At 32.6% G+C, this 20,732-nt stretch overlaps 1 protein-coding gene across 1 annotated transcript in view; it reads left to right on the forward strand.

Moving 5' to 3' along the window:
- The window catches only part of LOC150100340 (arrestin domain-containing protein 3-like), a 239,247-nt gene extending 227,962 nt beyond the window's left edge, over positions 1-11,285 (forward strand). Inside the window, exons 7-8 of the mRNA XM_090402376.1 lie at positions 1,728-1,873; positions 7,381-11,285. Coding sequence (XP_090258502.1) covers positions 1,728-1,873; positions 7,381-7,434 — 200 coding nt within the window. The 3' untranslated portion in view covers positions 7,435-11,285. The remainder of the gene's footprint in view (positions 1-1,727; positions 1,874-7,380) is intronic.
- The last annotated feature ends 9,447 nt before the right edge of the window (positions 11,286-20,732 follow it).

A 20,732-nucleotide genomic window follows, 5' to 3' on the forward strand; every position in this document is an offset into this window, starting at 1 on the left:
ACTCACTCTATTACTGGATTGTTTAACATATACGTAATCACGTCTTCCAAACTAAACACCTTTTTTCGCAACAACAAAAATGTTCATAGTCAGTTTCTTTGTTAGAGCCTTTTCCGAAAATATAAACATTTCATCTTCTATAAGGATAATAAGAAAGTATCCATGGGATCCTTTCTTATTATCCTTATGTAGTATACAATATTATTCCTCACTGAAGTATAAATACTCTTACCTCTTGCAGTTCAGTTTGATGCACAATTTACTAATTTTCATACTGGAGAAAAGTTTCTTCTACTACTTCAAAAACAACATATCTAAGTTGAGCTAATTCCGTCACCCATTCCAGTAGAAATGACAAATATATCTGGCGTCCTTAAGACAGATGAAATTTTCCAATCAACATTTCCTTGAACATTCCTTTAGAACATCGACTGCAATATCTTCTTTTATTTACTAATTACTTGATAACAGTCTCAACTTCTCCACTTTAAAGACTCACAGTTTTACTATTCCTTTTCAGAATCTACTATTAATATTCTTCTGAATGTCACATATAAACTAAATAAACTTCATAAGAACAAAATTCCAATGTTCTGCGTTCTTAAACTTCCATTAGCTCTCTCTTCTTTCTCTCGTTACTTCGATACCGAACACTCTCTCTGGCATCTATCAATCGCCCATCAAACTCCTCAGTGAACATGCGCATTCCATGAAAGTGGCAAGCAAGAAGTTAGGCATAATGGCTGACATGTTGTTTTTTTTTTTGAAATTTTGTGAACCAAAATTCATTTTCTCTCTCTCAATGACTAAGTTTATAAGGCATGGTTAGTGATGATCTCTCTTAATGATTTGTCTATTTTTCTAATAAGGAAAATGAAAGTCCTTTCATTTGCTCTATATAATATGGAACATCATTCTGACATGAAAATTTCATATTACACATTACATTGCATTTAGTGATGATGATTTCCCACATAAATGGCAAAGAGAATCCCACAGTATTCATATGTGAGAATCTGAAAATACCATCTTGTAGTGTTAATAAATATGAACAGTATGTCATTTCATAAGAATTGAGGGTCTATGGTACTTTTGGAGAGCTTATGATCAAACCATTTACCTGAATGTTGTTCGGTTAGCTGCTACCTTGGTTTTAGGAGACAAATCTCATGAATTTTGATGCATTTAGATGCCTCCCCCACGCCACCCATATTTTTTTTTTTTCAGGTGTGTGTGTGTGTGCAAACATTTAGTGGCACACTATCATATCAATAAATAGGACATTGATAAGGGAATTCTATGGTTATTCTGCTCTCCATAGTCACCAGACTCACTGTGACTTCTTTCTGTGGAGATGGGAAGGCTGAGTATTGTCAATCACTTGCCAGCAAAAATTTGGGATGATGTAACACATGTCACAGTGTGCCATATATATAGATGCCACACAACAAATCTCAATTACATTGTTTTATAGGTTTGACTCCATATTCTTTGGAGTTTATTTAGATCAGTCATATAATCAATATATGTGTTTACTGAATGATTTTTATGCCATACATATTTTACATATTTATGTCATAAAAGTGTACATTCTTTTTGAATAATTCATTATTCAACAAAGCTGCAATGTTCCTGTGAGATCATATATTTAAACTTGGTTACTTTAACCTGTAATTTTGTGTAATTTTGAGACTTGAGTAATTTTGTTCTGGTTTTTTTATTCACAGCACCACCCACTTATGCTGAATGTGTTGAAGGCTCTGTAGATATTGCAGAAGATGAAGATGGTGATATTATAGGTGACACAAGATATACTCCTATGTATGCTTATGTCCATGACTATCATTATCAGCCCCCACCAGCATACTCTGAGGTAAAATAATGCTTCTCAAAATTTTTTTCTCTACTTTTATCTTTAAAGAGTGTATATTACTGAAATATAATTTCACACAACAATTCGGAATGATATTGCTGTCCCTACAACTAATTTCTTTAAACTGAATTCTTTAACGGATTCTTCACAATCAGAATCTTCGGCAGAACTTTCCCCATTATTTGGTTCGACGTCATCTATTAATTGTACCAGTTCTTCCTCATTTAAATCTATTTCCCCATCAATTAATTCACTATTGAAGAGATTGGAGCACTTATGAAGAAGTTCGCAAAGGTTGTGTCTCATGTGCTGATCGAAACCAAATCTATCTTCAGTCTTGTTCAATTGTTACCTTGGCAGTTTGCAGTGGATGGGTTTATCCCTATTAACAAACGTGTATATTGCAAAAGCGCTATTTTGTGGCCATTACTATAAAAAAAAATTTTTTTTACATAAAAAAAAGAATTACATATTGTATGTAACTCACCAAAAAATAAAGTGCTCAGCTTGAGATTAACACACTTATGATTTTTAATGTGCTTTCCTGGCAGAAAACGAATACAATTTTCAACAATAAATACTTTATACGGTAAACAATTGACGTACATGCATGCTAAAGGGTATTTCCACTAATATTAATTCGCTGCTTATAACTACATGCACGATACGGGCAGACACAAATCTAATGAAGATAAAATTTGATTTTTAAGTCGCGCATTGAAAAATATATGAAAAGATAAAGGGTTACTTCAGTTTGTAGACCACTTATATCGAAACCGCATTGTATAAGTACTGCGTTCAACAAGGGTTACTACAATTTGTAGACTGCGTTATATCAAAACTGCATTGTATACCGCATTATATGAGGGTTACCTGTATTTTTACTTTATTACATTACTTTGCACTAAAAATTACATACTGAAATCTAATTTGTGTGCATGAAAGAAACTAACACAAATAATGTTTCAAACATGTTAATACACTACCACATACACATACTCTAAAAACATAAGCAATAGGGGGTAAATGTGTAAAATTTGAGTTGCATAAAATTTGCAGAAAGTAACTTGAGTTTGGGACTGTCAGTATGTTATCAAATCCTCCCTGCTTCCTCAAAAATTGTTTAAATATTTCCAAACTGTTTCCCAAGTTTCTTGCTGTGTACCACACACCTCATTGTCAGAGCATGCATATGCACAAGTACTACCTTTTTAGGTGAAAATAATTTTTAAAAATATAATTGGAGGTAAAGAGTTGAGTATGAAAATTGAGAAATGCAGATTTTTTTTTTAAACTATATAACTGGGAGGAATCCATGTGCCCTTTTTCAAGGAATGCAGAGAACGAACCAGGGCTTCTGATCTAATGTCCATTCCTCGACTTCTTGTGGTGCACTCTGCTAGGTATCTACCTGGTACTAACAAATGAGGATTGAATGGCAATTTGGGATTTATCCAATCAAATTGTATTCTTACTGGCATTAAACCATAATGAAAAAATGATAGTGCAACATGACATAATTTCATGCCAGCTGGGTCATCACTTGGTTAAACAAGGCCCTGTTGTTTTTGTCAGGGAACCAGGGTGAACAGCAAAAAGTCAGCTGCTGGAACATACCCCAACTCATCAGCAGAGTTCAGAATTGGCACTATCAACATAAGAAACATCAATGGAAAAGGTGAGTTACATTACACAGTAAGCTAAAGAAACGATGATTTAATCACCAGTTATTCTACTGGCATGACCTCTAGTGAAAAAAAAATAAATAAAAAATACAAATTAATTAATTATTTAGAAGCTACATCAAAGCTAAATTCTATTTAAGATAACATGGGAAAAATATTCTTTCTTATAGATAGTCTTCTTTCAGTAACAATGATGTCCTATTTTTTAACATTACAATTGTTATTTTAGATTTAGGATTCTGGATTATCTACAGTCCTGTTTATAGTAAACTCTTAGGGAGAAAGGTTCTGTGGGTAGATTATGTGCCTTCCATATGCTTGGAATTTTTAGACCATCATTATTGTTCAGATTGAGGTGGTTGATAAGAATCTCAGAGGCTTACTTAAATTAGCGTTCATACCATGTTTTGGTGATGTAAACAACTGGTGCTTTTCCAGTCAATTCTACATAAAGTGTTCAGGGCATGATCAGAAAGGCCAGCTTCGCTATAGTTATTATATTTAATGTGTCGTTTATGTTCCTTTTGTCTGATAGGAATTGTGCGTCCTGTTTCCCCTATCTAAGGTATATTACAAGTGCAAAAAATACGGTATATTCCAGGGTGGGGAGTGGGTCTTTGAATGAGTTGAGTAAGCTTTTTAATTTTGCAGGAGGTTTAAAGGTGGCTTTGAGGTTGTATTTTTGTAGTATTCTGTTTATTTTATCTGATGTCCCTTTAATTAAGGAATGGTTAGAATTTTATTGTAGTCTGGTTTATCTTTGTTTTTTATTGAGGTCTTGTAGAGAATTTTGTTAATAGTGTTTTGGCTGTAACCGTTTTTTTGAAAAGTATTGCTGATAACTTTTCGTTTTTCAGCACTTGTTCATTGGAGCAGATCTTCAAAGCCCTGTTTTTTAGAGTATTAATGACACCTAGTTTTTGTGTTGGGTGACGGTAGGAGATCAGTTAAATCATTAAATGAAATTTCAGAACAATATGCAGGAAAACCTCACTTAATACAATTAATTAATCCATCAATTAATGCTCTCTAAGTGAATACAATAAACAATAGGAATAATTATAATTCATCCATCAGTTAGCGTAAATTTCGCATTCCTCTTGAAAAAAAAAAAATTATAAAAAATCAGTATAAGCTATATATAAGGATAAAATCATCGACGTAAAAAAAAATCAATTGTTTACATTTTTATTTAATGTCTAAACATTTGATTGAGCGACTTTTTATCTTGGCATGCAATTTGCGATAGCTTTATCAAGATTTCAGCAGACTTCGAAGCTTTGTTCCATATCAGGATCAGCATCAAACAAAATTTCCTTAGCATACTACTCAATGTGATTGAAAACTAACTCAAGTTCTTTTGCAGTTAGCGTCTTAGTAGTAATATTCTCTTCTTGTTCACACTCCTTATCTTCTTCATGTGCACACTGTTCTTCTAGTTGAAGGAGGTTATTCTCGCTTAACTGTTCTGAATGCGAATTGAGCAAGTTTCTCACAACTTCATTATCCAGTTCATTAAATCCACCTTGGTATCACCACAGAGGTGGTGATACTATTCTCCATTAAATCCACCTTAGTATCACCACAGAGGTGGTGATACTAAGGTGGATTTAATGGAGAAGTCATATTTGCCTATACCAGTTGCCAAAAGGTGTGACACCTTATTATTAAAATTCTCTGGATTAGAGATAAGTTGATGGAAGTTTTTTCACTTGGCTATGCTACCAATTATCTATTTGATTTAATCCTTTATCCAAGTGTAAGCAAACAACTTGTGGCAACTGGTATAGGTTAAAGTGGGAACCAGACTTCTCGGTCTGGCTCCCACTGACGAGTCCTCAATAAAGGTCGGAACTGGTCTGGGTAGTGGCCCTTCCCTTAATTCATAGCATTATACATGTCTGCAAGGAGATGTGCTTCCCATTATGGGAGATACTAAGGCAGGTGATGAGAACTTATACTACCTTTACCACGAGTTGCCCCAGTCCTGAAAATACTTCAGGCACAAACTTTGTTTATTTACACTTGGATAAAGGATTAAACCAAATGTATAATTGATAAGAAGTAAAATAGTGATAGATAATAAAACATTAGAACAAGTAAATATTTTCAAATACTTGGGATGTGACTTATCATCGGAAGATGAAAAAGATATATACATTAAAATATCAAATTTTGTTAAACACCATAATAAACAATATATTTAAGCCAACCCTGGTATAAAAACACATCGTAATCAGACTATTTACCTACATTACACCCCTTGCTTTATTTCATAAACCTTACCTTACACAACTTACCTCTTACGGAACATCAACCACTACCACTACCACCACCACCACCACGCTCATCAATTTCAATGCTAATAAAACCCAGTTCTGTCCTATTTTCCATAAAAAAGAACAAATTTTTCCAGTATTCTTTTTGACGATACCCAAATTTCCAGACAGTTTGAGATCTCTCTTCTTGGATTTACCCTCAATCAAACCTCTCCTGGCATAAACACATCACACTTAAACACTTCAAAAAACTGGGATTTCTCTTTTGCTCAAGACGTTACTTCACCCCTGAACAGCTGTTGACATTATACAAATCACAAATCCATGCAGCTGTTGAATACTGCTTCCACATATGGGGGTTGGGGGCCCCTAAAAGCTCCCTCAAAATGCTTGACTCAATACAGTGGAGAGCAATTAGACTTATTAATGACCCATCTCTTACAACCCCCCCCCCCACACACACACACTTTTGCATAGATGTTTGGTTTCTGCAATATGTATATCTACAAATTTCCATGGGAAATGCTCATCTGAAATAACATCAATAATTCAGTCATTCAGTACTAAGCTCGTTGGAACACATGGTGTTCCAACCTGTTTCTAGGTGAAGGGATGTTGAGCAGTACACCTAGAAACAAGCAAAACAAGTTTCTTTTCCTCCTCCTTCATCCCTGCAACTGCTGCACTGTGGAACAGTGTCTGCCCTGCTGTGTTTCCCAAGGAATACAATTTACAGTAATTTAAATCAAATGTAAACAAGTTCCTCCTTTCCCAACCCACTATCCATATACAGTACTAATGTACTATAGGTTGATCAACCAACCTCTTGTGTATGGGCACAACAACCTGAAAGTGAATTTGGATCATAAAAAATAATTAAAAATGGATCCAAAGAGCAGAAATGAAATTTCCCAGAAAAGCAGATGGATATACCAAATGGAGCCATAAAACAAATGAAGAAATTTTACATTCCCTGAATATAAAACCAATTAGCTGTTATATAATAAATATAAACAAAAAATAATGAAAATCTAAATTGAATGGACAGTAGCAAACTGCATGGATATAAAATAAATGAAAAAAAGAAGAATTGCAAGATCAAGAAAGTGATGGCATGAGATTGGAATGGCTACTTGGTCTAAAATCTGTAATAGGAAGAAGAGTAAGGATAACTGACTCTTCCAGTCTGATTTCCAGTGCCTTTACGTATACATTGTGTATGTTGTGCAGCTAAAAATTATTTTCATGTTTAGGATATTGGATCTTTTTCTAGTACACTAGAAAAATGGACAGACACTATAGAGCATGTTCTTTCCCCCCCCCCCCTTTTTTTTTTAATTGGCTTAATATAATTCCCAGGTATAAGGTTTTTCGTATGGGCAGTTTAAATAATTAAAATATAATTTCAAAAATCAAATATATCCAGCATAGTTAAAATTATACTGCTATTAAATAGCATAACTAATTGAATGGTACAGAGTAGTAAAAATATATTGACCTAATTTTTACATTGTTTATAGTTGGTTTTTTATCTTTATCTTAGGTGGATCCTCATCCTAGCCAGCCACTTAGGGAAGTTGATAACGGAGATAGATGAGAAAGAATAAATTCAAAAGTTTTATGGGATCACTTTCTTATTGTTCCTGACAGAGCATTTTGTTCTGGATGTCTGGTTGTATCGACAGAAGCTGCCTTGCTCGCCTGCACATCTGTCTTTCTGCTTCTTGTCGCCACTGTTATAGCTGGGAGTTGTTGTTGCTTCTGCATTATGAGATAATGCTGTTATTTTAAAGAAACTCTGTAAAAAAACATTTAGGAGAATGAGGGATCAGGTGAGATTATAAATTTGGAGATGCACTTGATGAGAGGGTCATGGGTTTTCAATGGATATTTGATGATTACTGAAAGAAAAAAGTTTCAGTATGTTAGAAATGAGAAAAACATATCTCAGGAAATTAAGCTGTAGGTATTACACTGCATTTAATTGCATTTTAATGGGAAATGTTCTGTGTAATATGCAGCATGTGTTCAGTTGAGCTAGATTTGTTCATTCCCATTTAGTTTCTTGTTCTCTAAACTTTTTTTTTTTCTTTTTTGTAAGGAGCTAGAAAATATGCAGACATGATGGTCTTAATCATGTGCTTCTTAGTATATGCAGTTGTACAGAAATTGTGATCATATGCAAGAATATATTATATCTCTATTCTTTACATTGTCTTGATCTCGGTAACATTTATATAACTCGTTGGTATTATCATGATTTTCATTAATATTTTAGTGTAATAAAGCTTGAAATTATCATGATAGAGAAGGATAATGAATTATATATTTTTAACGTTGGTGATATAAATTTTTTAAACTATTATTCTGATTTGCTTATATTCAGGTTTCAGCACTCTATTGCAAAATTCCTGTAATTCCTGTGTTACTTTGAAAATTAAATATTTTTCAAAGTTTACATACTTGTGTTAATAAAATTACCAGTGTTATACAAAGGTTTTCATAGCAGTATCATATTTTCTGTGAATTAATGTGAATGACATCAGTGATTTATGTCTTGTATATTTGAGGTTGTACAATTAAGTTAGTGGTGTACTTAAGCAGAATACATTCTTTCATTGGACTTAGTGTTATTCATCCAGTAAACAATATGGACCAGTGATTCTTTTATAAACTCAAAATTGTTAGTTTGTTTATTGAATGAATAAATGAGTTCTCCGAAGTCCTTAGAATTTGTTTATTGTACAGTTACAAATAGTTTGATTATACTTGATATTCTCATCAGTAGTAAGGAAGCCTTGAAGAGTGCATGTGATATTTGTTTTTGTAAGTTAGGAATTGTTATGGAATATCTTGAATGTGTTTTGTTCTTGAACGGTATGTGATACTTAGGTGTATATATTATACATATATATATGGTGTTTATAATTTGTTTACTTGTTTTTCATATATTTTTACAGTTGAACATTATGTTTCAGATAGGGCATCTAGTAAGCATATAGCAATTTTATAATGTTTCTCTTATGGAAGTGGAAAGTTTGAGGTACTTGGAAATAAATGGTGCATGTATCATATATATATATATATAAGAACATAATTTTTTTCTGAAATGTATATGGTACATTACTACAGTACTACAGTATAGATACACTTTTGGCACTAATTTCTGAGATTTCATAACCTTATGAAATCCATTTCATAATAAAATTAAAAAAAAAAAAATAGACGTCAGAAATAGTCACATTTGTTTGTTAATATAATAATATTAGTAACTTTCAACGTTGTTTTTGAAATGCATGATGGTCAAAAGGCATTACAGTATATTAATGTTAATGGTGGAATAGAACTTTGCTATATCAGTTAATTTTAATTCTTTTGCCATTGTTTATATATTTTTTCTTTGCAAAGTGCAATACATAAAAAAAAAACAATTAATTCAGATTAGGCATTTATTTTAATTGTTATATATTTTATAACAGCAGTTTGCCTTAACTAAAATTGCCATAACAATTCTTTAATATTTATAGTCAAATTTTTCAGTTCCTATCATTCTTCTTTGATTAAACATTTTTTTAGTACTTTATGTATATTTTGCTCTGACAGTATTTATAACATGCACAATACATATCTTCTTAAGTCAGAACTTTGTTTTTGTGCCATCTAAAATAGCTTGATATATTTCCTTGGCTCTCATGTGCTTACACAGCACATGCATATTATGCATATGTATGTTCAGAAATGAAATGGAACATTTTCTCTCTCAAACTGTACACATAAAAGAAAAACATGATTATAATACATTGTGTACATGTTTTCTCTCTTATATTTTTTTTTTATGGTGGATTTTTAAAACTCCTTCAGTTTATAATAATGAACTTGAAATTATTATTAAATATATCTTTGTCTAATTCCTTTTCATCCTGTACTATACAAATAGTTTTATATGTCAGTGTATATTTTTAAGCACCTAAACAAATATGTACAACAAAGGATATAATTTTAAGCATTACGTATTTTTAGTTTTTAATGGGTATAATAATACTATTATACCCATTAAAAATATATAATGATTTCCTACCCTGATTTAAAGTAATAGATTTCATTTTATTATTTGACATCAAACACTGAGAAGTTAGCTACACAAAATTATTTTATATATTTTCAATGCAAGTCTAAATTTTGAACAAAATTCACCACTCAAAATATATTCTGAGTGGTTGAAGCATACTTGAATTTCCATTATAAACCACGCAAGTTAATTAAAATCTTTACCCTCACCTTAAAGTATAAGGTTTATAATTGAAAACATATAAACATAAAAAACCGAATAATAAATGCTGTTTTTTTTCCTTGTTTTTTTTAAACAAAGATATAACATTTTTTATAGAGACCTGTTTCTTAAGAAATGTGTAAAAAATCCAGATTGGTCTATGTATATAAAATAGTATATCAAAACTGGATAGATTACACTGAAAATTGTTCATATTTTTATAATAATTCTAATTGTCCATTTTGAATATAAATCTGTTTAGTACTCCTCAATAACCAGTTTTTAATATATAATTCTGAAGTGATTTTTGTAACTGTAATAAAAAAAAAAAAGAACTTTTAGTTCAGTTGGTTTATATTTGTGCTTGTTGAATAAAATCTTTCAGTACAGCAATTTATAGAATCATTTTGAATTGCAAATATCTAGCAAAATTGTTGCCATTTTTTAATGTAGTGAGATAAACTCAAAAATATCAGTTTGCTCTATTATTTATATGCAGTGCATTTAGTTCTCATATTAATTTAAATTATATTATTAAATGCTTATTTATTCTAACATAATAAATCTCACTAGTAAATTAATCTTTACTTGAAAATCAAGTTTTATAAATTTTATCACATATACATGGAATTCATCTTATTAAAATTTAAAAAAAAAATCCTTTGAAATCTTTATAGATCTTTTGGTAGTAAAATTAGCACTAAAAAATTAATTAACATTAACAGATTAACCTTTTTGCTCCTATTTTATACATAGGTGTGTGTGTTATTAGGAGTTAATATTGCTTTATTTACTATTTATACTTGTGTGTTTATATATGTAACATAAAATATATCTGTTATTCCGTGAAACTAAATATCAGTGTTAATTAATTAATTGTATGGGATCTTTGCTTACCAAGCCAAACTAGTTTTGTTCAAATTACATGTAATATCAAACCTGTACACATTTTTTGTGTACAGGAATTTTTAGCAGTTAAGTAAGTTTTTACATTATGTTTGGATGTTGAGTAAATTTTATGAAACTTTTTTTTTGTGTACACATATAAGCAGTGGATTTATTATGTAGGTATTTTTGGTATTTACTTATTTCCTGATTTTCTAAGGTTGTGTGCTGCCTACACACTCTTGAAGTTAAATGTTGTTTGTCATTAATAATAAATTGTGATCACAAAAGTGTTACCTGACTCTGCATAAAACAAAATGTTTATATAGATTGTTGAGCCTTGACAAAATATTTTTATAGTTACCCAATCTATCCTTCACGTTTTTGATATAACAGTACAGTATGTTATGAATATGCCATATACTTATGTGGTATATTAGTGACATATCCAAACTCATTAATGATATATCAACACTTCTTTCATTTCATGAACTTCATAAACCATGATGGTTTTCTAATATATGTGAGCTAGAAATATAAGTAATGACTTACATGATACATTAAACAAAGTTTTTTAAATTCATATTTCCGAATTTAGGGACACAAAACACACTTGTTGAAATGATCATTTTACTTATTATTAATAAAATAACAATTTGATGTTTCGACCCCTGTAATGAGGTCATCATCAGAAGGATAATGCGTTTAGGGAACCAAGCTACATGCTCTTGTACTCTGTACTGGTAAATTAAATCTATGCTGTTAATTAATCTTTTTCTTAGTCTGACCTCTAGCGATAATTAATAAAAATAAATAATAAAAATAAAATAAAATAAAAGTTGAAAGAAAAAATAAATAAATAAAAAAATTTTGTATATAAAAAAAATATATATAATTAATAAATAAAAAACTACAATAAACTCTGCTAAAGTCCTCATGTACTAAGATTCTTCTGGATTTGAACAGTTCAGATTGTTATACTATGATTTTCTTCAGGCCTTGTACAGTTCAAGTTGCAGTGGAATGTTAAGGCAAAAAAAACAAACACTTCAACTCTTCTTGTATTGGGATTTTTCTTTGGCTTGTTCTGGTTGCTATAAAGGTTGCAGATGGTTTCTCCACATTCTTGGAATGGTTAGGCCATCATTTTTGTTCAGATTTTGGTTATGTTTGAGCATTTCACATGCTTCTTTGAATTTCCTCTCGAACCAGGTTTTGGTGTGGTGTAGGGACTTGGTATTTTTCCAATCAATTCTGTGGTATGTTTGGAGTGCGTGGTCAGAAAGGCCGGTTTTTCAAAAATGGAGGTATTTAATGTGTTGTTTGTATTCGTCCTTCCTAATTGGGATGGTTTGCCCTGTTTCCCCTATGTATGATAGGTTACATGTGCATTGTATTTTGTATACCCCTGGGTGGGCTAGGTGTGGAAGAGGATCTTTGGAAGAACTGAGTTGGTGTCTTAATTTTGTTGGGGGTTTAAAGGTGGTTTTCAGGTTGTATTTGTGTAGTGTTCTGTCTATTTTTTCGGAAATGCCTCTAACATAAGGTATGGCAATAGCATTCTTGAAATCTTTTTTGCTTTTACTAGTATCTCTGTGGAGGATCTTGTGAATAGTTTTTTTACTGTATCCATTTTTTATAAATGTATGGTTGATGATCTTGTACTCCTGGTTTAGAGCTTGTTCATTTGAACAGATAGTTTGAGCTCTGTCTTTTGTCTGTTTCAGTGGTGAATTGGATATACGGTTGTGCTGTTTGTTCAGGTGGCTAAGGAATGTATTTAGTGCTTGGCGGCCGTGGGGCCAAATGGCGAAAACATCGTCGACGTATCTGAGCCAAATTTTGGGCTTTAGGAACGCTTACTCTAGAGCTCGTTGCTCAATGTCTTCCATATAAAAGTTAGCAATTGGGGCGGGGGGAGTGGTGAGCCCATGTCTGTACCCTCTTTTTGAAGACACCAAGACAACAATTTTTGAAGGTAAAAATTGTTTTGCCACACGAAATATCCGTAGTGGAGTACGTGGGCAAAGAGGACCGTGATATCGTGTGGAAATATGTTCTGTAGGAGTTAGATAGTATCATTGATTGGGACATTGGTGAAAAGGGAAGTTATGTCAAAGCTGACTAATAAATCTTGGTCATAGAGTGTAATGTTTTTAATTTTGTTTATGAAATGTTGTGTATTTTTTATGTAGGAAGAGGACTGACCTACCAATTCCTTGAGTGTGGCCACTAATTTTTTGGCTAAGTGGTCATCACACTTCTTCCCTCAGGCTGTCTCTCCTTGTCAGTCTACCGCAAACCTACACACACACACACACACACACAGGCCAGTACACACAGAAAAATTCTTATCACCACCCAACACAAAAAAACTAGGTGTCATAAGCACCCTTAAATTCAGAGCTCAAACTATCTGTTCAAATGAACAAGCTCTAAACCAGAAGTACAAGATCATCAACCATACATTTATAAAAAATGGATATAGTAAAAAAACTATTCACAAGATCCACTGAGATACTAGTAAAAACAAAAAAGATTTCAAGAATGCTATTGCCATACCTTATGTTAGAGGCATTTCCGAAAAAATAGACAGAACACTACACAAATACAACCTCAAAACCACCTTTAAACCCCAACAAAATTAAGACACCAACTCAATTCTTCCAAAGATCCTCTTCCACACCTTGCCCACACAGGGGTATACAAAATACAATGCACATGTAACCTACCATACATAGGGGAAACAGGGCGAACCATCCCAATTAGGAAGGACGAATACAAACGACACATTAAATACCTCCATTTTGGAAAAACCGGCCTTTCTGACCACGCACTCCAAACATACCACAGAATTGATTGGAAAAATACCAAGTCCCTACACCACACCAAAACCTGGTTCGAGAAGAAATTCAAAGAAGCATGTGAAATGCCCAAACATAACCAAAATCTGAACAAAAATGATGGCCTAACCATTTCAAGAATGTGAAAGACCCATCTGCAACCTTTATAGCAACCAGAACAAGCTAAAGAAAAATCCCAATACAAGAAGACTTGGTGAAGTGTTTTTATATAACATTCCATAGCAACTTGAACTGTTCAAATCCAGAAGAATCTTAGTACATGAGGACTTGAGCAGAGTTTATTGTAGTTTTTTAATTATTTTATTTATTAATTATAATTTTTTTTTATTTATATATAAAATTTATTTATTTATTTTTCTTTCAACTTTTATTTTATTTTATTTATTTATTATTTTTTTTAATTATCACTAGTGGTCAGGCTAAGAAAAAGATTAATTAATAGCGTAGATTTAATTTACCAATACAGAGTACAAGAGCATGTAGCTTGGTTCCCTATACACTTGCATCCTTCTGATGATGACCTCAATACCGCGGTCGAAACGTCAAATTGTTATTTTATTAATAATAAGTAAAATAATCATTTCAACATGTTTGTTTTGTGTCCCTAAATTCGGAAATATGAATGCTGATCACCATGTAACCTTAAAAGAAAATGTTTTTAAAATGTTCTACTTACATATCATCTCTCTGGATGAGTATTTTTTTTTTCTCCCTTAGTTTACAGAATGCAGAAAGACAATTTCTGATATGCTGATATTATACCTAAACGGAAAAGGAGATAAATAGAAAGTTGAATGTGATATCTTTATTTGCTTTTGATAATAAAGCAAATAAAGACATTTACCACCATATTTACAAATTTATTAAAATTTATCGTTGTCTTAGTAATTTATTTGGCTTCCTTTCTTCAATAAATTTAGTTCTTTCTTTCTGTCTTAATGGGAATGTCTTTTTGAAAATTTTCTATTTTTGATAATTTTTTTTATATTTGTTGAAATAGTGATATAAAATGCCATTATATGATACTTGTGTTTCTTTTATTTAATCTGCTACTAAGGCATTACAAAACTCAATGAGTAGGGGCCTAACAGCAGTGGGGTTTATTTCTGATTTCAGTTTAGCCTTTGCAGTATATTTTCTTACTTTTGTAGTAAGAAATATTCAAAAATAATATTTCGAATATTCTTTTAAATATTTAAAAGAAATTCCTTTTGTTTATAAAATTAGGAAATATGATTAGAACTGAAATTGAGCTTCACTGCTTTCATTTTATTGCAAATGTAAGTTCATTAATATTTTTAATGGACTGTGTTTTTTATATGAAGTTAACTATATTATGCAGTTATCAATTTCTTAAGGTAAGAAATTTATTTTCCTTATATATTTTTTGTTGAAGTAAAAAAACCATTTGGCATAATTCTTTGAGCATTATCATTAACAGTTGTATGTTTTCATTCTCTAGAGTGAATTTTGAACTTTAACAAAAGGAAATATCTTACCTCTGGAAGTGTATTTGAGTCAATAAATAAGTTTTTATATACCTGTTAAATCTATAACATAACAATGCAAGAGTGACCAGCATGCATATATTTATGAAATCTAATAGCAATGAATGTTTTTTTTTTGTAAATTAATAAAATTGACTACATGATTTCAAATCTATCTGCTATTATTTTGATGTCTTAAAATATTTGTTTTATGTTATGATAATAGATGAGTTAGCTCTGCTTCGGTGGAGGTGAAAGATGGCAATACAGATAATGCCTTTAGGTTATTTGGTTAAGATAAATAGAATGGGATATCTTTCAGTGGAATATTAATGCTGGCTGTAGTCATGAACCTTAAGCAGTGTAGGGGACACTGGCTAAAATGTTTAGGTAAATTGGTTTTACCAAAAAAAAAAAAAAAAAAAAGATCTTAATGAGGGATTTATTTTAATAATGGAAATATGCATTGGAAAGAGGAGATAGCATATGAAAGTAAAGAGTGGACTGCAGAATACTTTCTTAGGTAGTGTGCAATGTAAACAGTAGAAATTTTAGTGTTATATTTAGAGACATTCTGAGAGAATGCAGTTGTGCATTCTCTTTGATATATATGTGAGTGCTGCCACTCATATATCAATCCAAAACCCATAACATATCAGTGTCATGTGTGTTCAAGAGGTTAAGGGGAAAATAAAAATCTGATTGGTAGTGAAGAACTTGGTCTTTTAGCCTTCCTCATGCTGTTTTTCTCAGCCAGCATGAGGAAGGTTGTTCCAAAGAACAGAGATAAATGGAATGGAAATGCAGAGAGTTTGGTTTGCTAGGTCTGAAGATAGACAAATGGTTGACCAGTCATCTCATCTTTTTATAAGCAGTAGAAAGTGGAGGAATAGTGGTGGCCATCTCCAGTTCAGTAGATGATTCCCATTAAAATATCTATAGGAAAGGTATAAGGCAGAAACAAACATCAATGAGAGAGTGACTGTAGTTAAACTGTGAGTGAAGGGCCATCAGTTAACTTGATGCTTTCTCTTCTGGATAATGCCTTTTTAGAAATACAGACATTATTCCAAGGTTGGGTGGATTTGAGATTTATTGTTGTGAGTGGAAAAGAACATCTACTTTGGGGGTGCATATCAAACTGGAAGATTCACTAATATAACATTACCTTGAAGAACACAAAAATATATCTACCACCACAGCTATGTCAGTTAGGTCTAACTGACTATTCCTCGAACCCCTTTACACAGAATCTGACAGGGAAAAAAAAACTACTATGCTTCACTGCAGCAAATGCAAATTTGAATAACTACTTTGAAATTATCTTGCAGATTCACAGAATCAATCAAATCCAAATAAATATTGTATGAAAATTTCCAGAATTTGAGAAACAGTAAATCTTAGACCTTCCACCCAACAGCCAAGGCTAGCTACCAACACCATAGGGAGCACACAGTTTTTATATTGTACCTGAGATTATGCATCTCTGATGGACAAATTATTGGTGTTAAACCTGTGTTTAATCACTTAATTGTGCTTTGTTCAGGAAAGGCTCTAGCCTTTAGAGGAATGAGTCTGCCCAAGAAGAGAAGCATGATCTTGTTTAGAGATTTGGTGTTATCAAAAGTAAAGGGAAGTGAAATGAGATCCTTACAAGAAATAAGAGGACTGCATTTTGGAGCAATGAAGCTCACAAGATTATCCAAGAATGGCAAGGCAGTCAGAGATTGAACTTTTAAAGGAACATATGACAGCATGTGAATATTTGTAATCATAATAGCAAACAGATTATTTAATGATACATGAAATATTACACCAATATTTTGAATATTATTGTCCATCTTAAGTGCAAAAGCAAGTAATTCAGACAAGGCTGAATGTTTTTAACAATTGGTAAAATTCTTGACATTTAACAAGCAAATAAATCTAATTGTGGTTGCTTAGGATAAGAATCTCTTAAGATGACTGATGGCATTGATAAGATGCTATTTAGATTTAAATTAGGTTGAAGTAACAATTCCTCGGAGCCCTCCTTGAACAAGTTTTTTTTCATCCTTCCAAAGGAATCTTATGAGCTGTGCTGATCCCATGTTGTGCAGGACGAGACAAGACATAAGACCATACTGAATTTAGTTTGCTGCTTACCAAGAGGTTGACCAAATTAAGAAAGAAAACAGTCATATGAGACTTTGATAAACACCAAATAGGAACAGATGTCAACTTAATCATTTGTGATAGAAGAAATTTAAAAAAAAAGTTTGATAATAAGTAAAATGTGTGACAAGATAAATCCTCAAAATGCTTGCATCTACTCAGAAATGTAATGGATAAAAACTTGATTTGTTGCCAAGTTTGAAATGCAAACATTAGCAATTGTGAGAGTGATTTTGAGGGCTTGAGATGTGGTCAAGCAAGAAGAAATATATTATTATTATTACGTAACACCTCCAGGGAATCCAAAGACTCATCGAGGGAGGGCACCTACTTTACAACTCTCCATCTCCACCAACCACAACTACCTTCATCCACACCAAAGCAATCTGCCACCAACCACCACCACTGGTATTTTCACAGACAATCACAAACATCCATGCCCTCGGCGGGATTTGAACCCGTAACCTTTTGAGTGGAGAGCAGATATGCTAACCACTTGGTTCAGCAGGCCAGTGTACACACACACACACAATTATAAGTATGGTAGATAATTTATGAACAGTTCCATCATCCTCTAGCATCAATACCTTGGAATGATGACTATAAAGAGCTTGATAATCTGTAGGAATTGATTAAAACACATCTGACCCAAGCATTAGGTATAACTCTACCAAAATTCAGGCAGAAATAACACAGGAGTGAATTGGGTGAAAAATAAAACCCAGAATGTGAGATATTCTTTAACATTTATTTCAAGAAAATAAGACCAACATAGGCTGTCATCATTATGGCAAGTCATTAGCAAGCTGTATTTTTCACACTGGATTAAATTAAATGAAAGAAAATATTGATACTACAAAGAAACCATTACAAACCTAATATGCAATTTTTGGAGTCAGCATCAGCAAGAGACTTATTTGAAGGCTTCCCTCAGCCCAATGGCTATAAGCTACCCATATGTTTTCCCCTGACATTGATTTCCTTAATTTTGCCATCCATACAGGTTACTTCTCTTGAAAGGGCACCTTATATAAACAGAAGGTTTATATACTTCCATTGGTCCCTCCCCCAGCCAAATACTATATGGAGCATTTTGAAAAACAGGCTCTTGATACTGCCACTTTCAAACCTTCTATTTGGTTGAAATATAAGATGTGTTCTCTATTTGGCCACAATTCTTTTTTTAGATACTCTAATCACACTTCTGCCCAATGGCACCCTCTCTTTCTCTGGTCACAGAAAATCCACTCATACATAATCTTTTCTATCATTTCCCCCTTTCAACAATATGGTGTCATCAAAATCCTTCTCAATAGAGATTCCAACCTCTATTCTACCCAAGCTTTCCTTACTGCTGAACTCTCCTTTATTTGCCATACTTTCCTATTCAGCCAAAAATATCTACAAATTATCAGTCCCTTCTGCCTCCTTGCATCCCTCTCAACCTAATGATTACAGTAATGCCATTACTATTCCTTATATCTGGGACACTACAGAAAAAGATATTCAGAACTTTGAAGAAATATAAATCTATGCACTGCTTTCAAACCTTGTTTGAAAGCAGTGCTTCCCTTCTCTGCTCTCTTAAGGATCTGCTTTCTTCCCCCTCTCTGTTTTTAGGTGTTTATAATGTTCCTTGTTCTTACAACTTATCATATTATGGTCAGACTGAGAGATCTGCTAACATCCACCTAGAAGAACCCCAAAAAATATATCTGCCACACATTCAGTCAGGTCTAGTTGACCATGCCTTGGCCACTTTGCATAGAATCGGGTGGATAAAAACTATTATGCCCCATCACAATAAATACAAACTTAAAGACTTTTTTGAATTAGTTGCAGTTTTAAAAATCCAGCCTAATCTTAATAAATATGGTTATGTTAAACTTCCCAAGAAAGAGAAAATTCTCCCTCCCCCCCAACAACAACTAAAGTTAGCAAAAAGCATCCATAGAGGGCACTCCTCATAAGACTTAGTGTTTATATAGGCTAATTTAATTTCTTCCACTTGTTGCTTGTGTGTGTGTTATTACAATTTTAACATCGTGTCCCTGTGACAGACAAAATATTGAAATGATTAAACTTATTGTTTAATAATTATTTCTCTTTGTGCTGTAATTATTCCATTAAATTATATTATGGGTGTAAACCAGCACCTATGCCTAAAACATTTAGTTCTCACTTATTTTTGTTCACGGTTTGCATTTTTTCCCCCCCACCAGTTTCTTGATTGTTAGTGTCTTGTTTTGTGACAAGTAATTTTGTCTCCGATGATAGTTTTAACATTGTATTCCTGAAGATGTTCCTGTGACAAAGACAAAATATTGAAATGATTAAACCTGCTGTTTAATTATTTATTATTTTTTTTTTTTTTTGTGTTGTAGTTATTCCATTAAATTGTTTTATGAGTGTAAACCAGCACCTAAGTCTAAATATGTGTTTAGTTCTCACTTATTTTGGTCACAGTTTGAATCCCCCCCCCCATTAGTTTCTTCATTGTTAGTGTCTTATGACAATAATTTTGTGCTATGATGATGATGTGGTTTGAATTCAGCAAAATATCAATGGTTAATGAATTTTTTTTTTTTTATCACTCCCACCCATGGAAAGTTGTAAGCCTGTAGTAATGTGAGTGGTCTAAGGATTGTTTTTATGTTTTTATTTTTTTTATCTAATCTGAAATCCTGCTACATTTTTCAAGCCACTGGCCTCGATTAACCAGGATGGGATCACACACCAGGTAATTATATAATCCACCTTGTAGGTTCAAATCCCACCATGTCATGGTGGGATTTGAACCTACAAGCTGTTGGAGAGAAGATGCACTAACTACTTAGCTAACCAGGGTGGCAGAAATGGCAGTGATTTTGTGTTAATACAGTTAAAAAGGAATAATAATATTATTATTACCCAAGACACCATGGAGTCGAAGACTCATCTGGGAAGTCCTTTTATCATGCACACAGCTCATCATACCATGCTTTCAACACACTCAAATTCTCTGCAGACACCACACTCTCAAGCAAGGCATTCCAATCATTCACAACTCTGCATGAAAAAAGCCTGCTTCTCACACCCTCTTTATACAGTTTCCAGGGATGACCTCTGGTTCTCCCACTATTCTCTGTAGAACCTCTCCAGCATTGATCTTATAACAACCCCTTAATAACTTCTGGCCTCTATCATATCTCCCTTCTCCCCCTCCTGTCCACCAGACTCTGCAAGTTACATCTTC

Source organism: Typopeltis vanoorti, chromosome 13 (assembly GCF_054136105.1).
Source record: "Typopeltis vanoorti isolate ZY-2024b chromosome 13, IOZ_Tvanoo_1.0, whole genome shotgun sequence".
NCBI classification, from domain to species: Eukaryota; Metazoa; Arthropoda; class Arachnida; order Uropygi; family Thelyphonidae; genus Typopeltis; species Typopeltis vanoorti.